Source organism: Glycine soja, chromosome 13, assembly GCF_004193775.1.
Source record: "Glycine soja cultivar W05 chromosome 13, ASM419377v2, whole genome shotgun sequence".
Classification (NCBI taxonomy): Eukaryota; Viridiplantae; Streptophyta; class Magnoliopsida; order Fabales; family Fabaceae; genus Glycine; species Glycine soja.
The window spans coordinates 2,161,953-2,183,718 of NC_041014.1; the positions used below are offsets into that span (position 1 = coordinate 2,161,953).

The window sequence follows — 21,766 nt, forward strand, 5'->3', positions numbered from 1 at the left end:
GAGAAGACAAAGAAATCATGGTTACATCGAAGAAACCACGAAAGGAGGGTTGAGAGCTTCGTTCTCTATTGAATCCTCAAGATGGGTTTTGAAGATTCTGCTTTGATTAAAGTGTTCCTCTCCATGTGGTGGTCTAGCGGCAAGTAATGAAAAATCTTGATGGTCATTGATGGTCGTGGGTGGTGGAGGAGGAGGGTTAGTGCTTTAGGTGAGGGTTTTGGGAAAAGAGAGAGAAAGGAATGCATTTTCTGGCACTGATGGGCCAGTAGGTGTGTAATTTTAAAATTCTTTTTTACATTGTAATTTATTAATTTTGGATCTTCCAGACACCGATTCATTTTATATATTTGGGCAGTGGTGGTGTTCCGCATTGTTTTCCACAATTTGGTCCTAGTCCAATTTAGCAGGTATGTGTGCACCTTTAATCCACACTATTGTTTGCACTTCATCTTGTTCTTTTTTCCTGTATATTTTACTTTTTATGTTATATCTGCTGAATTAAAATACAAAAATTTGAGTATTTTTAATCAATAAAACTTGCTTCTCTTCAGTGAAATCATGAGCGGTGTGATGATTAATATGATAATGCCTTATAAAAATAAGTACCAGATTAATAGTTTATTATTAATAAAACGTTGAGTGTATTTTTTTTCCTTTTGAATTAGGATACTAAACATGACAGAAGAAAATGGTGATTGGAAGCCAAAAATTGGTTTAGAGTTTGAAGATGTAGATGAAGCATGGTAACTTTGGAGTAAATATGGTGAGAAAATAGGTTTTGGAGTTAGAAAGAAATTCAAAAACAAGTGAAAGGAAGATGGTGTTATAACCTCTTATAGATATGTTTGTTACAAGGAAGGGATTAGAAAGCTAGATAAAAGAGATGGAAAAGCTACCAAGCACGGAGCTGAGACCAGAACTAATTGTTTTGTAAGAGTTGGCTTGTCATTGGGGAAGAATAGAAAATATATAATCCATGAGTTTGTAGAAAAGCATAACCACCCATTACAACTTCCAGAGACAACACACATGCTTGCTTCACATCGTAAAATAACAGAAGTTCAAGCTCACGAGATTTAGTTAGGTGAAGACTCTGAATTATGCCAGAAGGCATCATTTCAACTTATGAGCACACATGCGGGGCATAAAGCTAATATTGGATATACTCGGTTAGATGCAAAGAATTATCTGAAAGCAAAAAGACAAAGAAATATGGTGTACAGGAAAGTTGGTTGTCTACGGCAATATTTTCAACAATAATTATTAGAGAATCCCTCATTTTTTTCATGCATACCAGGTGGACATCGATGAAAAAATCACAAATGTATTCTAGGCAGATGCAAAAATGGTGTTGGATTACGGGTATTTTGGTGATGTTGTCTCTTTGGATACTACTTATTGTACCAATCAAGCAAATAGGCCACTTGCTTTGTTTTCAGGTTTTAACCATTATAGGAGTTTAGTAATCTTTGGTACAACTTCATTATATGATGAAATGGATGAATCTTTCAAATGGCTATTTAAGACATTCTTGGAAGCACATAGTCATAAAAAGCCTCAGACCATTTTCACTGGTCAAGACCAAGCAATGGCTAAGGCACTTGTTGAAGTAATGCCTAAGACACATCATGGTTTATGTACATGGCACTTGATGCAAAACGGAATTAAACACCTCAAGCTAGATGTTGATATAAAGAAATTCTTTTGTCACTTTGAACGAGTTGTTGAGGAAAAGTGTTACAATGAGCTAGTTTGTGAGTATGACTATTGTCATAAGCTAGTAAAGTTGAAATATGAAATGTCTCCAATATTGAAACAAATGGGAAAAGTTTACACACACGTTGTGTTTGATTTATTCCAACAAGAGTTTGCATTATTCTTCACCTCTTGCATTTCACAAAGAAATGAATCACTCCCTTTGTTTGAATATATCATCATAAGGATCAACCATGAAACATCCTCGAAAGTTTTATTTGATCGTGCTTCAATATCTATATCTTGTAGTTGTAAAAAATTTGAGACAACTGGTATATGTTGTTCTCATGCATTGAAAGTATTTGAAGCAAATGATATAAAGGTTGTTCCCAAAAAATTACATTCTTAAGAGGTGGCAAGAGAAGGTCATAGTGACATTATACATGATTTTAGGGGAAGAGAGGTTGAAGATGATCCTAGACTTTCTAGCACAGGGAGGTATCGACATTTGGCATCTAAATTGATTAGGGTGGCATCTGATGTATCTCTTTCTAAAGAATATTGTCAGCTGGTAGAGGAAAGTACAAATGTCATGTGCAAGAAAATAAAAGAGCTTCGCTTACAAGCACATAGCATTTACAAGAACAAGGATGATGCCGTTGCATTGGCGATCAATGATGATACACAACCTAAGGGGTTCAAGAAACGACCTAGCATAAAGAGGCACAACCAAAAAAATTTCAAAAGTTGGCCTGTGTTACAATTAAAGAAGAAGAAAAAAGCTCTAACTAGGGTCAATCACAAAGTCAAACATCTAAGGGGTATGTGTGTGTGTATAACTATTCATATACAAATTATTTCTTATTCATTATTTTTTGTTCCTTGTTATAACCATATGTTAATTTGTTATGAAAACTTTAGGATTATGAACCATGTGAAATCCAGTCTTCGACAGCTCCATGTTATGATCTACCTCAAACATTTGAGAATCAATTTAGGTTCACATCATTCTTGATGGGACAATCACTTAACTTACATTATATTTCCTTCTTTTTTAGTTTGTAATGTTGGGTATTTGGTCTTATTATGATGCAGACACCCCTTGATAATAGAGATGTTTCAACATTAGATGACATAAATTTTAAGAATCTTTGATTAGCCTTGACTAGATTCTTATCACATGTTGCACTTGATCTTAGTTTCATGGATTTATATTAGTATCTTTTGGATGAAACGTATATATGATCCCTTTTTTGGTGGAATTTGTTTGTGATCATATTAGCTAATGAAATGTATAAAGATATTTGTGATCATATTTTGTAATTGATGTCAAAAACTTTTGTCAATGGTATTCTCCTTAATAGGTGGTTGGAAAATATAAAAAAAAGGCAATAGTCTCAAATGTTATAACTGCGGGGCTTATAATTTAAGGCACTGAAATGATGGAATAAATGTTGGAGGAATTCATGTGGGCTCAAGACAAATTGAAAAGAAAATGCAATATTTTGTTGCCCATGTCTTAAGTTACTATTTATTTATAATGTCTTTTTATACATAGGTAGTAACACAAGTACTTTGCTAATAGGTAGCAACACAGTCACAAGATGCTTTTTTTTTTCATGAAATCTATGTGTTTATGTACTTGGGTTGAAGTACCATTTGTACCATTTTTCAATATATATATAGATACAATAAATCACAACAACTTTAAAGACAAGAAGAATCTCAAGTTAATAAAAATTCTCATTCTCATTACAAATATCATTAAATAGCACAAAAGGTATAAGATTATAAGAATACAAGTCTCATTTCAAGACAAAAGTTTGATTTCAATGCATAAATTTTCCTAATGAATTTTTCATCTTAAACTTTAGGCACATCTCAGTTCTTGAACAAAATCAACCAAAAAGTTTCTCCTCTTGCAGTCTTGCTCATCTTGGTTCTTGCTTCCTATCTTTGACAAGTTACAATATTGATGCAATTTTAAATCCTTTCAAAAATCTCATTTCAATACAAAAGTTTCCCTCTTGTGACCCAACATGCAGTTGTAGTTGTGAAAAGAAAAGCTTATATAGACACCAATTTTAGTCTTATGACAACAAAAACATTGGATGATTAAAAAAAGCAAAATTTAATATCTTTGAAGATAAGAATCCAAAAAATCTAAATAAAAAACTGTACGGATTTTCTGAAATTTAGGAAAAATAGAAATTTTAACAATATATACAAAAAGAAGTTCAATATTCTCCAAGTATATATAATGAAGGCAGAATAGTTGAAATTGTATTGGGCAAGACTAGGCCAATACCTTGGGTGGCTTGAATGGATAATCTGGAGGAAAATGAATAGTAACTAGAAAAACACCCCCAACATAAGGGCTATAAGGGGGATCCATTTTAGTTGCTTGCCAATGAAACATATGTTCCGCTACGGGACCTATGAAATGTAATAATCATTAGAAAATAACAAACTTAACATTGATTTCAAATATAGTATTAGAAAATAATGTATAACGTGTAACAGACAAAAGAATGGAGTTTAAATAAAATATTCAAATATATACAGACTCACAACTTATATCTGCTTGTTTAATGAACACATTCATACAACTCAGATACATAATAAACATCTAGAAAGATAATAATCCCAGCCAAATATAATCTTAAAGTAAGAGTTATCTTTCAATGGATTCAGCAACCAAAGACAGAGATAATCACAATAGTCTCTCTATCTTCAATCCATGATAGTTGTTACAAATCCATAACACAAACTTAGAGAAAATCTCTAACAAAAGAAGGCAATAGAGACTAGAGAGATTCTAATTCCTAAACAGTCACAACACTTGTAGGATTTCAACTTCAGTAGAAAGAACACAGAGAGGAATTAGTTTTAAAAAAATGAAGAAATTTGAGACAATTAAAAACAAAGTTAAGAAACAACAAACTTATGAATCGTTGGTTATCACTCTTAACCATGAAAAGCTTCTTCTGACTACCAGAAAAGTCTCACAAAACATCATATTGACAATAATCTTTTGAGGTCACAACCTAGGAAGTGAAGCCTATAACAAATATCTCATCCTACTTCCTTAAAGATTGTAAATTTATTACATTAACGTACGTAAATCAGCATCTAGAAACACATATAACAAAACCCAAACAAACTTACAAAACAAGGAGGGGGGAAAAATACACAACGACCCACATACGTGTAAATTCCAAAAATTCATAGATTGAGCAACATATGAAGCTTAATAAGGGTTTGGGATAGATACAGAGCAAAAGGGGGGCAAAGAGAAGAGGAAAAATGCACCGGCACTGCAAGAGGTTGGAGGGTCTTTCTAGAGGTCCTTGAGTTCCTTTAGAACCCGCTTGGAGGCCATGGAAGAATATTCTCTTTCAATCTACGAAGGAAGAAAAGGAAGAGGGGAATGGATCTCCTCAATTTATAAATAGCTTTATAGCAAATTATGCACCTACCGGTCGGGGAAGTGAGCATAAGCTTGGACAAATTCGCCTCTCCCTCCATAAGTCGCACTCCAAAGATGTACTACTTGCTTGTTAGCCATATGAAGATAACATGAAAGAAGTTGTAAAAGGAAGCAACCTTTGACTGACTTAAAAAATATGTGAAGTAAAACTGTAAAACAGTGAATTTTGTTAAAATTCATCGTAACCATTAATTTTAATCTACCGATTATTATTTGTTTAAATTGAGATTCTCCAATTTTTTATAAATTGAGGAGATTCATTCCCATATATTGGTCTTTGAGTATAATATTCAATAGAAAGAGATAATTTTAACTTATAAGGTATTCTTCTAATACCGTGGGTAGAATATTTGTTTAAACAAATAAATTATGCAAATAGTGTTCATAATAAAATTAAAATGGTTAAAATAATTGGGTTAAGCAAAATATTTTTAGCCTACATTTGAGATTTTTTTTTTCTTTCTGAAAGTAAGATATCCTACCGACAAAATTTATGAGACTAATCCTTCAAAGAAGTAAAGTATCGGATTATCACGTAAAGGAAAATTCATCTCCCATATGTGTTGCTCTATTCACATAGTCAAGGATAGGACTCTTAACATATACTTAAACGAGATATTTTAGAACATATTAAAATAAGGATTATTTAATTATATTACACTATTTAATTCTTATTATAATTTTTTTCAAGCTTTATTAGCAGCAATTAAAACAACAAGTAATTACAATATAATTTATCAGTTTAATTGGTAAAATTCATATTTTAATGCTTAAATATATTTTAAATCCTTTAAATTTAGAGGTTTATATCTTTTAGTCCTTCAAAATAGAATTTATATTTGTGATAAAAAAAACTTGTTACAAATTATGCATCCAAATTGTAAAAAATGAATCAGGAAGGACTAAAAAACCCATTTTACAACTTAAAGAGACTAGAAGAATACAAATTTTAATTGAAGAAACTAAAAAACATATTTAAGTTATATATTTTTTATCATTATATTTAAGTCTTGTATAAATTATTAAGTGATGTAAGTCAAGATCTTTACAGGTTAAATTACAAAATTATCTTAATTTATTTTATGATAACATTGATGTAAAATATCATTAATTTTACTAATGATTAATCTACTTCCAAAATTAAATTGATCATATTTAATGATGTCTCACTTTTTAATTACATTTTTTCAACTCAATACTCCAGGTAGAGATTTTGATTAAGAGAATGAGTACCGGTAAAACCAAACACTTGATGGTGTTTTACTAACATAAAATATAACTGTCCGGCACAAAGAGTTCCAATTATTTTTCCGACCGAAGAGTTAGATACATGCGGTGCAAAGAGACCCACATGCACCCAAACCATCTGAATGGTGGAAGTTGAAAGATCCCACTTCTATTCTGTCCTTTATACCGAATTTAAATAATTTAAATGAAATAAAAAAGAACGAATTATTAAAAAAATCTGTATAATATTGCTACGTGTTCCAAGTCCACTACTAGCCTGAACGTTAAAACTTATTTGAAGCCAGAACATCCTAGTACCTCTGTGTTCTCTGCGGAGGGTGTCTCTGTTGTCCCAGGTATGTAACAAATTTCCACTTTCAACCTGAATTGTTTCTATCAATTTGGTAATGTTATTCTGTAAGTTATCTCATGTGGGCATGTGATTTTTCCTTGCAAATTTGATTAAACTTAATCTTTCTGGGAGTCTCATTCAAAGGGTTAAGTTACAACGTTGTGATTCCAGTTGCTTTGAATTTCTGAGCAAAATTTGTTCATGTCCAATGGAGTATAGGTTTCTCTATTGCTTTATACGATGTTCTTATGTTTTGTGTTGGGAGTATATGAAACTCTAACTTTTGTATATGGGTTGGGGTACTCCATTTAATGAATTTCTTTTAGCTGATAAAAAAAACTGATGAAACTCTAACCTTTTCCTAGTTGGCTTTAGGATTTTCTTTTTCTTATTTAAGTTTGATATATGACAACAAATTGTGTCTAACAAAGGGGCTAGTCTATACCGGAAGATATGCTCACATTTAGTACTTGACCGTGAAAAGAGCAAGATTGGCTCCATTGAAGGATATCTGTCAGAAACGAAACAAAAAGTTTATATCTGAGATGGAGTTCATTACCTTTATGTTTTATTGGTTGGTTTCCTGTATGAAGAACATTTTCTTTCTTTCAACCCCAAAAATTGTGTTGGCCCTGTTTAACTACACAACATCACATGTTTGCTGTCTTACTGATTCTCTTAAACCTGGTGAAGAGAAAGATATGGCATTGGCACATGGAGGTGTTGCCAAATTAATTGAATTTCATTTATTTCTTGTTTACCATCTGAAATTCTTAACACTTTTCTGGAATTTTTTCCTGATCCTTCAACCTCAATCGACCCTCTCTTTAGTCTCCTTTATGCCTTGTTCTTTTGTGCTTCCATATATCTTGATTTTTTTTTCTTGTGTTAAGAACTAACTGGACATTTATTGTTCTTTTTCTTTTTGTATTGATGTTTTTCAAGGTAACATCATCTTGAATGGCAGTAATAATGGCTTTGAATGGTTATTATTACAACAATATAAAGTTGGGAAATCAACGAAGAGCACCACACAATCTCAGTTTTCCAGGATCAATTTCAGTTCATAAATTGCCAAAGAATAGAAGGTCAAAATCTTACAAGTCAGGGAATGATAAATTTCCTAGGTTCCTGGTAGAAATGCGACAGACAGAATTACCTCCATCAAAATATGGTACAAATGGTAGAGCTGTTAAAATGGTTCCAGCAAATGAGGTAGTGAAAAGAAAGACAATGTCAGAGAATAAAGTGGAAATGGCGAGGGGTTCAAAGCAAGCTGTTAATGGAGCAAGTTTGGTAGAAAGAGATCCTAGCCTGGCCTTGACAAAGACAAAGAAATCTACAACCTCTAAAGAACTTCCACCACTGGAAGAGCTAAAAGTTTTGCCCTCAGATGAAGGATTCAGTTGGGCCAATGAAAATTACAATTCCTTGCAAAGATCAATTGATGTTTGGTCTTTTGTTATTTCTTTACGTATTCGAGTTCTGTTGGACAATGCAAAATGGGCATATTTGGGTGACTTTACAGAAGAAAAACAGGTAGGTTCCGGAAGCTATTTTGTTGCCAAATTCTTCTCTTCCTGACTTCAATCATTGCCGGTGGAGACCCTCTCAACAAACATTTCTCCAGTACTCATCCCAATTAGTTTTGTAACTGATTAAGTTTCTGTTGTGTTTTTGCTTTGCTGACTTGAAGTATTTTAATATTGCATTTCAGAAAAGCAGAAGGCGGAAAACTGCTGCATGGCTAAGGGAGTGTGTATTACAGCTTGGCCCAACTTTCATTAAACTTGGACAGTTATCATCAACAAGGTCGGATCTATTTCCCCGTGAATTTGTAGAGGAGCTTGCAAAATTGCAGGTACTTTTGTAGATTTTTGTTAACTTCTTTTTACAAGGCTTGTAAGTGATTCTTTAATTTAGATTATTAATAAACTTGGATGCCAGATTAAATATATTAATAATTTTTATTCTTAATGCAACATTCTGCAGGACAGGGTCCCCGCATTTTCTCCAAAGAAAGCAAGAGGCTTTATTGAGAGTGAATTAGGAGCTCCCATTAATATATTGTTTAAAGAGTTTGAAGATCGGCCCATTGCTGCTGCTAGTCTTGGTCAGGTGAATTATGCCTATGCAGACAATCATCCTTTTCTTTTTTCTTGTATTCTAACTAGCGATCTGATGGAAACTTAGAGTTAGCAGCAGCTATGACAGTTATGTGTAGAAAATAACCGACTTAGAAATCAGGTCTGTATTAGAAACTCAGATAGTCAAAGGGCTAGTGCACAGCCAGCTCATGTGGGCACTCGGGCTGTGGAGTGTGTTGGGATGTTAGGATCCAATTGCAAGTATGGGACTTGAGTCCAATGTGGGACTCAAGGCCTTGGGCTCTCCAACTACAACAGCTAGCTTTTGTGGTGTGGTTCTCCCAAGGTTCTTATTTAGAGACTTTTTTTTATCTAGGACAGCAAGTGTATGCTGTATTGTGTGTGATTTCAGTGTTCAATATTCTCTTCTATTACTTTTTTTTTATCGGCAAATGTTAGTTTGTTAGAATGTTAGCTAGTAGAGGGGATCAAATCCGCGACTTTTCCCCTCTTCCCTTCTCCCTTAACCATCCAACCAATCTTATGTCTCCCATCTTTTATTACTTTTATCAACTGGTGTTCCATTATGATCTTAATGTGTTGATATTAGTGGTGGCCTTCACATAGTGCTAGAACACTAAATTTGGAAGCAACTGCTTTGTAGTACAGACAATCAGATGAGATAATTAAGCTCTTTTTTACTTCAATTTTGGGGGCCCTATTTGTAGGTTCATCGTGCTATTCTACACAATGGAGAAAAAGTAGTTGTCAAAGTTCAAAGGCCTGGCCTAAAGAAGCTTTTTGACATTGACTTGCGTAAGTTGTGGGCATTTTGTTTCTTCCATTTGCTAAATGTTGTGATTTTGATAAAGTTGTTGTCACACTTGAGATGGATCAAAGGATTTCTGAAGAAAAGATATATACTTCCATACATGGTTTTCAACAAATTCAAAGAAAAGATATCCTTATTTATTTGTTTTATCTTGTTTTGAAGTCTTATAAATATAAATATTGTTTCAAAGTGACGCTACTTGAATTTTATATAATTGAGTCTGATCAATGGATCTGGTTGAATTATTTTTTATCATTGTTTTGAGCTTTAGTGATACCAATTATGGTCAACTAGTGAGACTAAAGCTTGGTAGTTGTTGAAATTTTGCTTTACTCTAACAAGTTTGCTTGTCCGTCCAGAAAACTTAAAGCTGATTGCAGAATATTTTCAGAGAAGTGAAACTCTAGGTGGTCCAACGAGAGATTGGGTTGGTATATATGAAGAATGTGCAACGTAAGTAATACAAACATTATGTTTGAAGCAACATTGCATGTTAAAGTCTTAGACTCTCAGTAACCTGTTTTGGCTTCATTTAACTACTATCATTAATTACAGTGTCATTGGTATTTTGCCTCAAGTAATTTATATTGTCCTGCACATGCTACTTTTCAGGATTTTGTATCAAGAAATAGATTATATAAATGAAGGAAAGAATGCTGATAGGTTCCGCCGAGATTTTCGAAACATAAAGTGGGTCCGAGTACCTGTATGTTTCTTGTTGCAATACTACATCCTGCTGGATATTCAGATAGTTTCAGCTTCCTTGAAACTTAATTTACCTCTCCTGTCTTCCTAATTTCCTGCCTAATATGTTTTAAACACGTTGAATGTAGCACATATTAATCACTAATGTCTAGCACCAATGTTAATTTTAACTCCCTATCCTTCATTTTCACCTTTGCAGCTGGTTTATTGGGATTATACTGCATCAAAGGTGTTGACATTGGAGTATGCACCAGGTTGTCAACTTGACTAGTGTATATTACTTGTTTTCTTCTTTTTCCTTACAAATGGAAGCTAATAAATAATTTTCTCTCCTTCAAGGGTTGTATGTCATCATGCCATTGAACTTTAGTTTTACTATCTGGAAACAGGTATCAAAATAAATGAAGTGGATATGTTAGCTTCACGTGGTTATGATCGATTACGAATCTCATCTCACACTATTGAGGCATACTTGATTCAGGTACACGGCCTTGTTTCTCTCTGAAACTTGATCTAATATTCAATATTCAATATATTCATCTCTTTGGTTCATGTGAATGTTTAGTTTCCTATGTTCCTGTGTTTTTATAAACAGAAAAAAGACATTGTTGCTTCATGATAGTTGTAGATAAAAGTATTTTGAGTATTAAATCTTGTCATTCAGATATTGAGAACGGGTTTCTTTCATGCTGATCCACATCCTGGAAATCTTGCTGTTGATGTTGACGAAGCAATTATTTATTATGACTTTGGCATGATGGGGGAGATAAAATCTTTCACCCGAGAGAGACTGCTTGAACTGTTCTATGCTGTTTATGAGAAGGATGCCAAAAAGGTCTAGTTTCTACTATACTTGCATCTTTGAAAAAACTGGAGACATGTTTTCCGTTTTTGTCTTCATGGACCTAACTCTAACTTGACCCCCATATTGTGATATATTGGGACTAAGGTATATAAACATTTTTTATGTACAATTTGAGCATTCATGTGAAATCAATATCCATTTTGTACATGTCACAATACTAATCAAGATTCATCAACATATGTTGAGGTTAGCTCAACCTATCAATTCTTATCTTTAAGGATTGTGGCATTGTTCTATCACTTCTAGACCTCAATCCACTTTCTTTTCTATATTTTCTTGAAAATTCATCCAAAGATATTCAAGGTTATGATGCTGAACTTTGATCCATAGAAAGGGGTTTGCATCACAGTAAGTCTAGAATCATTTGCATATTAAACACATTAGAATAGATGGATGGATAAGTGTCACTGCTGAATGCTGATAGTTATCTAGTGCGTAGGATATAAGTTTGCTATTGATTTATGCTAGAATTGAGAAATCAGTGTTCTAGATGGAGGTAACAATTTCCCTTAAACTTTTGTTTCAACAGTAATTTCATAGTTGACTTGTCCTTCTGTTTTTAGTACAACTACAATTGTATATTTATAACTGATTAACCTGTGACAGTTTCCAGAATAAGGAATTTGAAGTTACTCAGAACTTGAACTTAACATTTCCGGGGCCCCTTTCACATTTACTCTAACTTTTTATTGACAATGGGGCAGGTTATGCAATGCCTTATAGATCTGGGAGCACTCCAACCCACTGGTGACCTGTCATCAGTAAGGATATTTAGTACCTGTACTCTTATAAGATGATCATTTAACAGTTTGAAATTATGACTCATATCTTGATCTTATAAGTTTCTTTATTTGGCTTCTAGGTGAGGAGATCTATACAATTTTTCTTGGACAATCTTCTAAGCCAGACACCAGATCAACAACAGACTTTATCTGCAATTGGGGAGGTATGTGAGTATTTAGTAGTATTGAATCAATAATAGCTTAGTTCCTTCATAATTTTATTGGCTGATTATTTCACTGTAAATGAGGATCGGCCAAAGATGGAAAATCATTGGTTTTCTAGGGTTTTGCAAATTATCTACAGAGTTTATACTTATTGATGGAGTTTTGTGGCAGGATTTATTTGCAATAGCACAAGACCAGCCATTCCGTTTTCCATCTACCTTCACCTTTGTTATTAGAGCATTTTCTACACTTGAAGGTTTACCCCCTTCTCTTCCCTACTCTTTTCTCTCAATTGGTGATCATTCTTTGAAGTATTTTTATTCTTTAATTTACCCATTGTATATTATTAATTTAAATTCCCATTCGTTTGTGCATTATAAGATGATAATCCACCTTTTTGTGTGGATAGTGCTGTAAGACTTCACAATTAGAATAAATGCATAATTTTTGTAGAGTGCATGATTATTTGATATGGTTAGGACAGATCCCAAATTATTTACCTTAGATTTAGATTTATTATTGGCAGTTATTTCTTATGTAACTTTTCATTGTGACAAGCTTTATCCTTGTGCTATCAAGGGTGTTTTATTGGGTTATGCTTTTGACAAAATGGGATAGAAATTATATCATCCTTCAACTCATCGTTTTTAGGTTTCTATTGATGTCACCTTTCATGAAGATGAGTCATACTTCATTCATCCTCAGCTTCAAGGGGATAGGATTCCAGAAGCCTAGTCCTTCTCTGAATCCTTCTTTCCTTCTAATGGCATTCCTCTATCTTTGCTTCATGAGCCTGTACCAATGTGCAGGTCAATCGAGGCTACCCTTTCTAATGTGCATGTGATCTAGCACCTCTTCTTGGTGTACCACATGTAAAATAGATAAGGTCAACCTACCTAAGGCCCCGACACCAAAGTTGGTGTATTAAAATGAAAGTGGACCTATATTGTGATAATTAGTATGATGGCATAGTGGTTTGTTATTATGCAAGATTAGTTACTAAATATGGAATTAACTACTAGGAGACACTTGCTTTAGTAGCAAAGGTAAGCATTGTGTTAACAATAGGTCTATGTAGAGAGAGAATGAGAGGAGAGAGAAACAGAGGGTGGGAGAGAGTTAGGCATAGAGGCAAGGTATTCGAGAGAGAAAGAGTGAGACTGAGAGCGGTTTCTCAATGGACACAAGCCAGGAACGGGGATGGGCAACAGCAATACTACAACCAAACAAACTAGGGGATCGAAATGAGATATCATCCTCCTATTTCACGCGATTCTCCGACGACGTCACCGAGAAGGACCTATGGTATCAATTCAAAAAATGGGAAGACGTGAGGGAGGTATTCATATCCAAAAAAAGAAACAAGAATGGTCGAAGGTATGAGTTTGCTAGATTCAAAGGCGTAGACGACGAGCACATACTTGAGAGGCAACTGGACAGCATTGTTATCGGAGGAATGAAGCTATATGTCATTATCCCACGATATGGGAGACAGAGGGGAGGAAAACAACATGAGCAAGTGCACAGGAATGAGAACGAAGCATCTCGTCCTATCCAAAAAGGTGCAAGAACAAACCACGCATCTTTCGCGGAGGTGGTTGCGAGGAAAGAAAATAAGAATGCATCACACAGCCGCGAAGGTGGGCTATCATCAATATACCTCGAGCCCTCTTTGGACATGCTGAAATGGCTTAGTGAAGCTTGGGTAGGGAGATTGACGAACCCGACGATGTTTGACAAGGTGGAAGATGAACTGAGGTGGGATTTTGGAGTGGATATCTCAACCAAATACCTGGGGGATGACATGGTCCTGCTACTTGGTTTGACTGGCGCAAGAGCAGAACAACTGATTCAAGAAGAATGCCATGGCACACTCCCTCTGTTTTACTCGTTGCAGAAGTGGATGTCGAGTCTGCGTCCGGGCTACAGGCTGACCTGAGTCCAGTGTTGGGGAATCCCAATCCTAGCCTGGGACGAGATGTCCATCAAGAAGATAGTGGGGGGTAATGGGAGAGTTGGTGGAGGTTGACGATGACGTTGATGAACGCCGGTTGCTGGAGAGAGCACGGGTGCTCATTAAAACACCATGGAAGCCCTCCATCCAGCACACTGTAGATGTCTACATAGATTCAGAGGTGTATGAAGTGCGCATACTGGAGGAACGCGGATACACCACTGACACGTGCCAGTGTAGAAGAAGCAGCGTTACGGCGTCGTCAGAATAAATTGACTCCGACGGAAGCTTCATGGGGTCTCCGGCTACGGAGAAATCACATGAGCCGGTGATCGATGTTGGTGCGTGGGATACGAAGGCGCAGCCAAACAACGATGGCCCACGACGGAACACCTCTAGTTTCGATGGCGGGGGCATTGAAGACCAGCACTCGCCTTTACCCAGCGGTCGAATTGAAACACAAAGACCAACGGGTAAGAGTATCTTCCTGCGGACAAAGGGGGTGAGCCAGAAAGGAACTGCAGAGGACCTTATAGGGGGTATCGATGCAGAATGGGCAGCGTGCCAATCAAGGGGGACTGGAGGCAACCTTCCATATGAGGAAAGGAGCCAAGCTGGTAGCAGACAGGTTGTCGGGAGGGACAAAGGCACAGCAGAACAGGATACTAGCTATGAAAGAGAAAGTGGGTTAGAGATAATGAGTGGGTATGTGGCACGGGACCTTAGCAGGAAGAAGAAAGAGGCATGTGAGCACAACGTGGAACAGGAAGTTTCAAATAACATGGCCTTTTCTATTCACACCCCTGCCAGAACCCCAACACCCCAAGTTTCCAGCCCACCAACTAATAAGTCAGTTACAGCTACCTCTTGAAAGGTGTACTCTCGAACCAGGAGGTGTCAAAAGCAAGTGAAGGAGGGATGGGCAAATTCTGAAGCCCAACACATTGGCCCAACACTACACAAAACAAGCATCCAGCAACAACAAAATAAAATAAGTCCACAGCAGCAACAGCTATTGGACAGCGACAAGGAAGGATTGCGCATCCAACACAATACTGGTTATAGAGGAGAAACAACAAATCAAGATGTAGTGGAGGAGACAAGCTTAGGAGAAAATAAGACGCAAGAAGCAACAGAGATATGGGAATTAGCAAAACAGTTGGGGGCAATTGGAGTTGAAGACCAGGGGAGGATGGTGGAGAAAATCATGATAATGGAGGATAGAGACAGGAAAGAGGCAGAGAAAAAAAACATTCAGCAGGGGGAAAAAACATCCAACAGTATCTTGGGAGGCGCAACCGGCATCTAACTCAGCAGGGGGAATCCTATGCATGTGGAGTGAAAAAACATTCAAATTAGAAATGAAAGTTATCGGAAATGAGTTCATTTGGCTGACAGGTCAGTGGATTAAGGAGGCACTGCAGGTTCATATTGTAACCATATACTCACCATGTGACATGCAGAATAAAAGAATCCTATGGGATGCCATCAAACAACTGAAAACAGCAAATCAAGGGGGACTATGGTGCATTATAGGGGACTTCAACAGCATCAGAGATCTTTCGCAAAGGTTGGGAGTTTGTCAAAGGGGGATGGAGGAGAGTAATATCAAAAAGTTTAATGAATGGATTGATGAGCTGGAGGTAGAGGACGTGCCATGGGTATGAAGAAAATTCACGTGGTTCAAACCCAATGGAGCTACAAGGAGCAAGCTGGACAAATTTCTAGTATCTCCAGAATGGCTTGCCAAATGGCCCGGAAGTACACAACACCCACTGGATAGGAACTTTTCTGACCATTTCCCGGTTTTGCTTAGGTCCAAGTTTGTAGACTGGGGCCCAAAGCCGTTCCGGATCCTTGACTGCTGGTTCCTGGACAAATCTTTCAATTCAATTGTGCAGGTTTGTTGGCTGTCCCACCAGCAAAGGGGTTGAGGAGGGTACATGCTTAAAGAAAAAATAAAGGGATTGAAAGAAAGGCTGAAGACATGGAATAGAGACCAGTATGGTGATACTCTTAAGAAATATAAGAAGATTGAGGTAGAGTTAAATCAGTTGAAAGTGAGCACAATTGACAGACAGCTTTCTCCTCAAGATCGAGGTGCTAATAAGAAAACAGCTCCAAGAAAATTTGTGGGTAGCTGCACAATCTCCTCAAGATCGAGGTGCTAATCAGAAAACAGCTCCAAGAAGATTTGTGGGTAGCTGCACAATCTCATGAATCTTTACTACGACAAAAGGCGAGATTTAGATGGGTAAAAGAAGGTGATTGCAACTCCCGTTATTTCCATTTGATGGTTAATGCAAGCCGTAGAAGTAACTCTCTGAATGGAGTATGGATTGATGGAGCATGGACTGAAGAACAGGCGAAAGTAAAAGAGGCAGCTAGATTATTTTTCTTCCATAGATTCCAAGAAGCTGATCAACATAGACCCTGTTTAGATAGTATTTGCTTTCAAACCATTGGCCACCACCAAAATGACATGCTATCGGGCAGATTTCAGGAGGAAGAGGTAAAAGATGCAGTTTGGGGATGTGGGAGTGAGAAAAGCCCGGGCCCAGACGGAATTAATTTCAAATTTATCAAGAGATTTTGGCATTTATTCAAACCTGATGTCCTGCGGTTCTTGGATGAATTCTATGTCAATGGAATTTTTTCAAGGGGTTGTAATGCCTCATTCATAGTTTTAATCCCTAAGGTGGAAAATCCACAAGCTCTGGATGAATACAGACCTGTATCACTCATTGAATGTATGTACAAGATAGTGGCCAAGCTGCTGGCCAACAGACTGAAGAAGATTATGCCACTTATAATAAATGAAAGACAATTCGCATTCATAGAGGGCAAAATCTGTTACAAAGTGCATTGATAGCAAATGAGGTGGCTGAAGAGGCTAAAAGAAGACAAAAGCTGTGTACTGTTTTCAAAGTGGTTTATGAGAAGGCATATGATTCGGTCTCCTGGGAATTTCTAGTCTACATGCTCAAAAGGTTGGACTTTTGCTCCAAATGGATCTAGTGGATAGAGGGGTGCTTAAAATCTGCATCTATTTCGGTATTGGTAAATGGTAGTCCCTCATCTGAGTTCTTCCCACAAAGAGGGCTTAGGCAAGGGGATCCATTAGCACCCTTCCTCTTCAATATTGTGGCGGAGGCATTGAATGGACTGGTGAGAGAGGATGTTAAGAAAAACATATTTCGGGGATTCCCAGTGGGCTCAAACAATGTCGATATTAGCATCCTCCAATATGCGGATGACACAATATTTTTTGGAGAGGCATCAATGGAGAATGTCAAGGCAATTAAAGCAATTCTGAGGACCTTTGCACTTGTATCAGGCCTCAAAATTAACTTTGCAAAAAGCAGTTTTGGTGCAATTGGTATGTCGAATAGGTGGAAGCTTGATGCAGCCAGTTGTTTGAATTGTAGTTTGCTGTCCATCCCGTTTGTCTACCTAGGAATACCTATAGGTGCAAATCCGAGGCGGGGTCAGCTGTGAGATCCTATTCTCAAAAAGTGTGAGAGAGTATTAGCTAAGTGGAAGCAAAAACACCTTTCGTTTGGGGGGAGAGTGACGCTTATCCAGTCAGTCTTAACTTCCATTCCCATTTATTTTTTGTGTTCTTTCGGGATTCCCAAGAAGGAGGTGGACAAGTTAGTCAGTTTGCAATGTAGATTCCTATGGGGAGGAGGAGCAGATCAAAACAAGATTGCTTGGATTAAATGGGAGACAGTATGCCTCCCAAAAGAAAAAGGGGACTTGGGTATCAAGGACATAAATACTTTCAATCTTGCTCTGCTTGGTAAATGGAGGTGAAACCTATTTCAGCATGAAGGACAGTTGTGGGCTAGGGTCCTGGAGTCTAAATATGGTGGTTGGAGGGGTTTGGATGAAGCACCTCGTGATAACAATGAGTCCATTTGGTGGAAGGACCTAAAGATGGTTTTTCAAACCTCACAACAAGGTGAGGATGTACAAAAGAGTATACAGTGAAGGGCTGGCCGCGGAGACAGGATCAAATTCTGGGAGGATAAGTGGATAGATGGATAGGTATCACTAGTAACAAAATACCCCAGACTGTTCCTAATTTCGTGTCAACAAAACCAATTAATCCAGCAGATGGGAGGCTATAAGGAAGTGGCGTGGGAGTGGAAATTATCATGGAAGAGGCCATTGTTCGATAATGAGATACCAATGGCTATTAATTTCCTAAAAGATATTGAAAGGAAGCCTATCCAGATACATAGAAGAGATGAGTGGGTGTGGATGGCAGATCCAAGTGAGCGATACACGGCGCAAAGTGCTTACAATTTGTTGAGGGGGGAAGTAGTTGAGGGGATCCAGGATCGGGCTTTTGAGGAGCTGTTGAAGCTAAAGGTTCCAATCAAATTTGCAGTGTTTGCATGGCGGCTACTTAGAGATAGGTTGCCTACTAAAATAAACTTACACATGAGACAAATAGAGGTCATGGATAGAAGCTGTCCATTTTGCAGAAGTACAGAAGAGAAAGCAGGACATTTGTTTTTTCACTGCAGTAGAATCATCCCTATTTGGTGGGAATCCTTATCTTGGGTGAACAGTTCTAGAGCTTTCCCGAAAGACCCAAAACAGCATTTTCTCCAACATGGATCGATAATGATTGATGGGATTACGGCTAATAGGTGGAAATGCTGGTGGCTGGCTGTGACTTGGACTATTTGGCAGCAATGAATAGGCATTCACCAACATGAGTGATGTAAGACTCCACAACTAGAATAATTGTGTAATCATTGTTGATTATATGAATATTAGGACTGATTATATGGTTAGGACACATCCAAAAGTATTTTTTTCTTAATTTAGCTCTACTCTGCATATTTATCCTCCAAGTCTATTATTTTTACAGAATAATTATCAGAAATAATATTCAATTTTAATTTTCCATTCAAGTGATACTAAAACCTAGTAACCTACTCATAGTATAAATAGCATGAGAATGAGAAAACAATATTTTTCAATACTGTTTTTTTTTCTTCATTGATTAATCTTTATTTTACATTTTATTTTTCTGTAGGCCTAGGTTACATACTCAATCCAGATTTCTCCTTTGTGAAGATTGCCGCACCTTATGCACAGGTTCAGACAGTCTATAACCAGTTACTCTGTTCTTATTCCCTGTTAAAATGTAGTACTAATATATACTTTTCTTATAGGAACTTTTAGACATAAGGCAAAAGCGACCGACTGGGCCACAACTCGTGGAGGAGATAAGGAAACAAGCAGATGATGTACCACATTACTTGAAACTTCCAATTTAGCTTTTCATTATAGATGATGTTTATTTACAATATAAAAATCTTATGGGAGCCATTATTTTAGTCATGTCATTGTGTATTCACTTAAATTAACAAGCCTCGTGGAACATTTCTAGGCAAGAACCAATTCAATATCGATGCCTTACAGAGTTCAAAGAATAGAGGAATTTGTCAAGCAACTTGAGGCAGGAGACCTGAAACTCCGAGTCCGAGTACTTGAGGTGAGCAATTCTCTTTCTTGATTTCTTCACATGGTATATGTAGTATGTCCAAATTGAATCACACTAGATCTTGCATTTTCTTGTGGAGATAAGCCATTTTCAATTAGGATTAATTTGATAACAACTTAGAATTTCGGTTGAAGGTTCTGGGACTTTTTACTCCAATTTTTCAAGGTTATTAAATTGTCCAAAGTAGGCAGACATTTTGCAACTTTTTTCTCCCTCAATTGAAGCTGTGTAACTTGATTTGCTAGTCTGAAAGAGCTGCTCGGAAAGCAACAATATTACAAATGGCTACCATGTATTCAGTATTGGGGGGAACCTTGCTAAACCTTGGTGTCACTTTGAGTAGCCAAGGCAATCAAGCTTTTGCAAATGGATCATTCATTGGTGCAGGTGACAGTTATATCATACAGCTTTTCTCAAATATTGTTTGATCATGTTCTTGTTTACATCAGCTGTATTCTTGTGACTTTATTGATATCTACTTGTCCATTTGCAGGCATTTTAGGGGCTCTATTTTTAAGGTCTATGCAACGGGTGAAGAAACTTGACAAGTTTGAGAACATGATATAATTCGTTCCCACCAAATTCAACTCCTTCGGGCTTCAAGCATATGCATGATATATATATATATTCTTGATCTCTTTTTCCATTCATATTTTTCTCATAAGCATAAGATATACGAGTACGAGTTGTACAGAAACATGATTGGAGGGTAATGAAGCTGCAAGAAACTGTTCCTTCATGATAAAGTGAATATCATTGTTTTGTAAGGAGAAAAGAAATTTTCATCAACCATTGGTACAATAGTTAGCCAAATAACTTTTAGTTTTCACATTTTCATTCTAATTATGGCTTCCTCAATCCTCCAAGTTAAATTAAGTATACGCCCTAGAGGCAAATTGTATATTGATCTTACTAGTTTGCATCGTACCATGTCGTTTATTGTATATACAAGACATTCCATTCATTGTGTTATTTATTTAGTTTACGACCAAATCTAATGTGGACTATTCTAGTATGTGGTTTAGGGTGGACCTCTTTTTAATAGCCATTTGATATATTATTAAAATAATGAATGGTTTTGATATGTTATCTTGTATTTTATATTTATAATTAACAATATATTGTAGTTTACTGATTTGTGCTCGATTTGATTATGAATTAAAATTAATTATTAAATGAGATTTATATTTATATTAGTAATTAAAATTAATCACTACATAAGATATGTAGCTTTCATTTTTGTTTCCACCAAAGTGTTGGGGGCAAGGGCATACTTGTCGTCCGTAGTTGTTTAATTAGGGATCGATCATCTTTCACATTCTGTCTGTGACGCGTGAAACCTGTGGTGGAGGGAAGAAGAACGAAAGAGGATAAAGGGGGTTTGGTTGTCGAAGCATGACTTTTATATCCATGCATATATTTGTGTCTTATGGGAAGATCTTACGATAGGTGTTATGATATTTTAATTTATGATTTTTTTATCTCTCTCGATCCTGTGCAACATCTCTATTTTCACAACATTGATCTCCATCTAAACATGGTTCATCACGTCTTCTTAGAATATGTTCTAATGTAACATGTTTATATATGTGTTACATTACTATTAAATGATAATTGAAATCATTTTAAAAATTTAAAGTTTATGAGAATCAAAGGCAAGAAAAAAATACGGAAGGTTAAAATCAGATTTTCCTATATTTATAAGGATTAAAAATATATTTAAACATTATCTAAGATATTATAGAGAATATTATAAAAAATAGTGAATTTAGGAAACCTAATAGAATTATTAAAATTGTTATACAAGAATTACAATAATTAGTCAAGTTGTCTATAGCTTCTTTGTACTTAGGGTAATTATCCTGGTTTGGAACAAATTGAAGAGCAAGTTTGCTGTTTATCCTATGAGCATTTTCTATCATTTTATTTGTGGACTTGCAATATTTTCTATTTAAGTATTGGATGATTCTATTTATACTTTTTTTCCCTCTCCACATATCTCGGTTTTTTCTTTACATTCCAAAAGTTAGGTTTCGAAATATAAAAATTAATTTTAAGAAGATTAAAATATGTTTTTTTCCCTATAAA

The 21,766-nt window shown here is 36.1% G+C and overlaps 2 protein-coding genes across 7 annotated transcripts; one reads left to right on the plus strand and one right to left on the minus strand.

Annotated features, from left to right (window-relative positions):
- Positions 1–1,726: 1,726 nt before the first annotated feature.
- Positions 1,727–5,290, minus strand: LOC114381270 (ubiquitin-conjugating enzyme E2 11-like). Of its 6 annotated transcripts, XR_003659977.1 has the most exons (4): positions 5,175–5,289; positions 5,008–5,098; positions 4,004–4,131; positions 3,421–3,645 (listed from the first exon to the last, which is right to left on the minus strand). XR_003659977.1 is itself a non-coding variant. In XM_028340491.1 (3 exons), exons 1-3 carry the CDS (start codon positions 5,221–5,223, stop codon positions 3,566–3,568), a joined length of 261 nt encoding a protein of 86 aa, XP_028196292.1. In that variant the 5' UTR covers positions 5,224–5,287; the 3' UTR covers positions 3,421–3,565. The 6 variants fall into 6 exon arrangements, 1 of the variants encoding a protein (XP_028196292.1); XR_003659976.1 differs by lacking the exon at positions 3,421–3,645 and adding an exon at positions 1,727–2,405 and having other exon boundaries at positions 5,008–5,285; XR_003659973.1 differs by having other exon boundaries at positions 3,421–4,131; positions 5,175–5,290.
- A 1,348-nt stretch (positions 5,291–6,638) lies between these two features.
- On the plus strand, positions 6,639–20,663 carry LOC114381993 (protein ACTIVITY OF BC1 COMPLEX KINASE 7, chloroplastic-like). Its single transcript, XM_028341222.1, has 18 exons — positions 6,639–6,768; positions 7,710–8,303; positions 8,482–8,625; positions 8,757–8,882; positions 9,580–9,667; positions 10,043–10,136; positions 10,296–10,389; positions 10,588–10,642; positions 10,778–10,869; positions 11,053–11,223; positions 11,958–12,014; positions 12,116–12,199; positions 12,372–12,456; positions 19,208–19,269; positions 19,347–19,421; positions 19,565–19,669; positions 19,924–20,065; positions 20,172–20,663. Exons 2-18 carry the CDS (start codon positions 7,725–7,727, stop codon positions 20,243–20,245), a joined length of 2,127 nt encoding a protein of 708 aa, XP_028197023.1. The 5' UTR covers positions 6,639–6,768; positions 7,710–7,724; the 3' UTR covers positions 20,246–20,663.
- The last annotated feature ends 1,103 nt before the right edge of the window (positions 20,664–21,766 follow it).

What these genes read in the sequence shown, in the direction of transcription:
- LOC114381993 (XM_028341222.1), top strand. Translation starts at nt 7,725, where the DNA reads ATGGCAGTAATAATGGCTTTGAATGGTTATTATTACAACAATATAAAG. An exon ending in CCACTGGTGACCTGTCATCA is followed by an intron (nt 12,015 to 12,115) that starts GTAAGGATATTT and finishes TTTGGCTTCTAG; the next exon opens with GTGAGGAGATCTATACAATT. An exon ending in TCCGAGTCCGAGTACTTGAG is followed by an intron (nt 19,670 to 19,923) that starts GTGAGCAATTCT and finishes TTGATTTGCTAG; the next exon opens with TCTGAAAGAGCTGCTCGGAA.
- LOC114381270 (XM_028340491.1), bottom strand. Translation starts at nt 5,223, where the DNA reads ATGGAGGGAGAGGCGAATTTGTCCAAGCTTATGCTCACTTCCCCGACC. An exon ending in TATGCTCACTTCCCCGACCG is followed by an intron (nt 4,132 to 5,174) that starts GTAGGTGCATAA and finishes TACATTTCATAG; the next exon opens with GTCCCGTAGCGGAACATATG. An exon ending in ATCCATTCAAGCCACCCAAG is followed by an intron (nt 3,650 to 4,003) that starts GTATTGGCCTAG and finishes AACTTGTCAAAG; the next exon opens with ATAGGAAGCAAGAACCAAGA.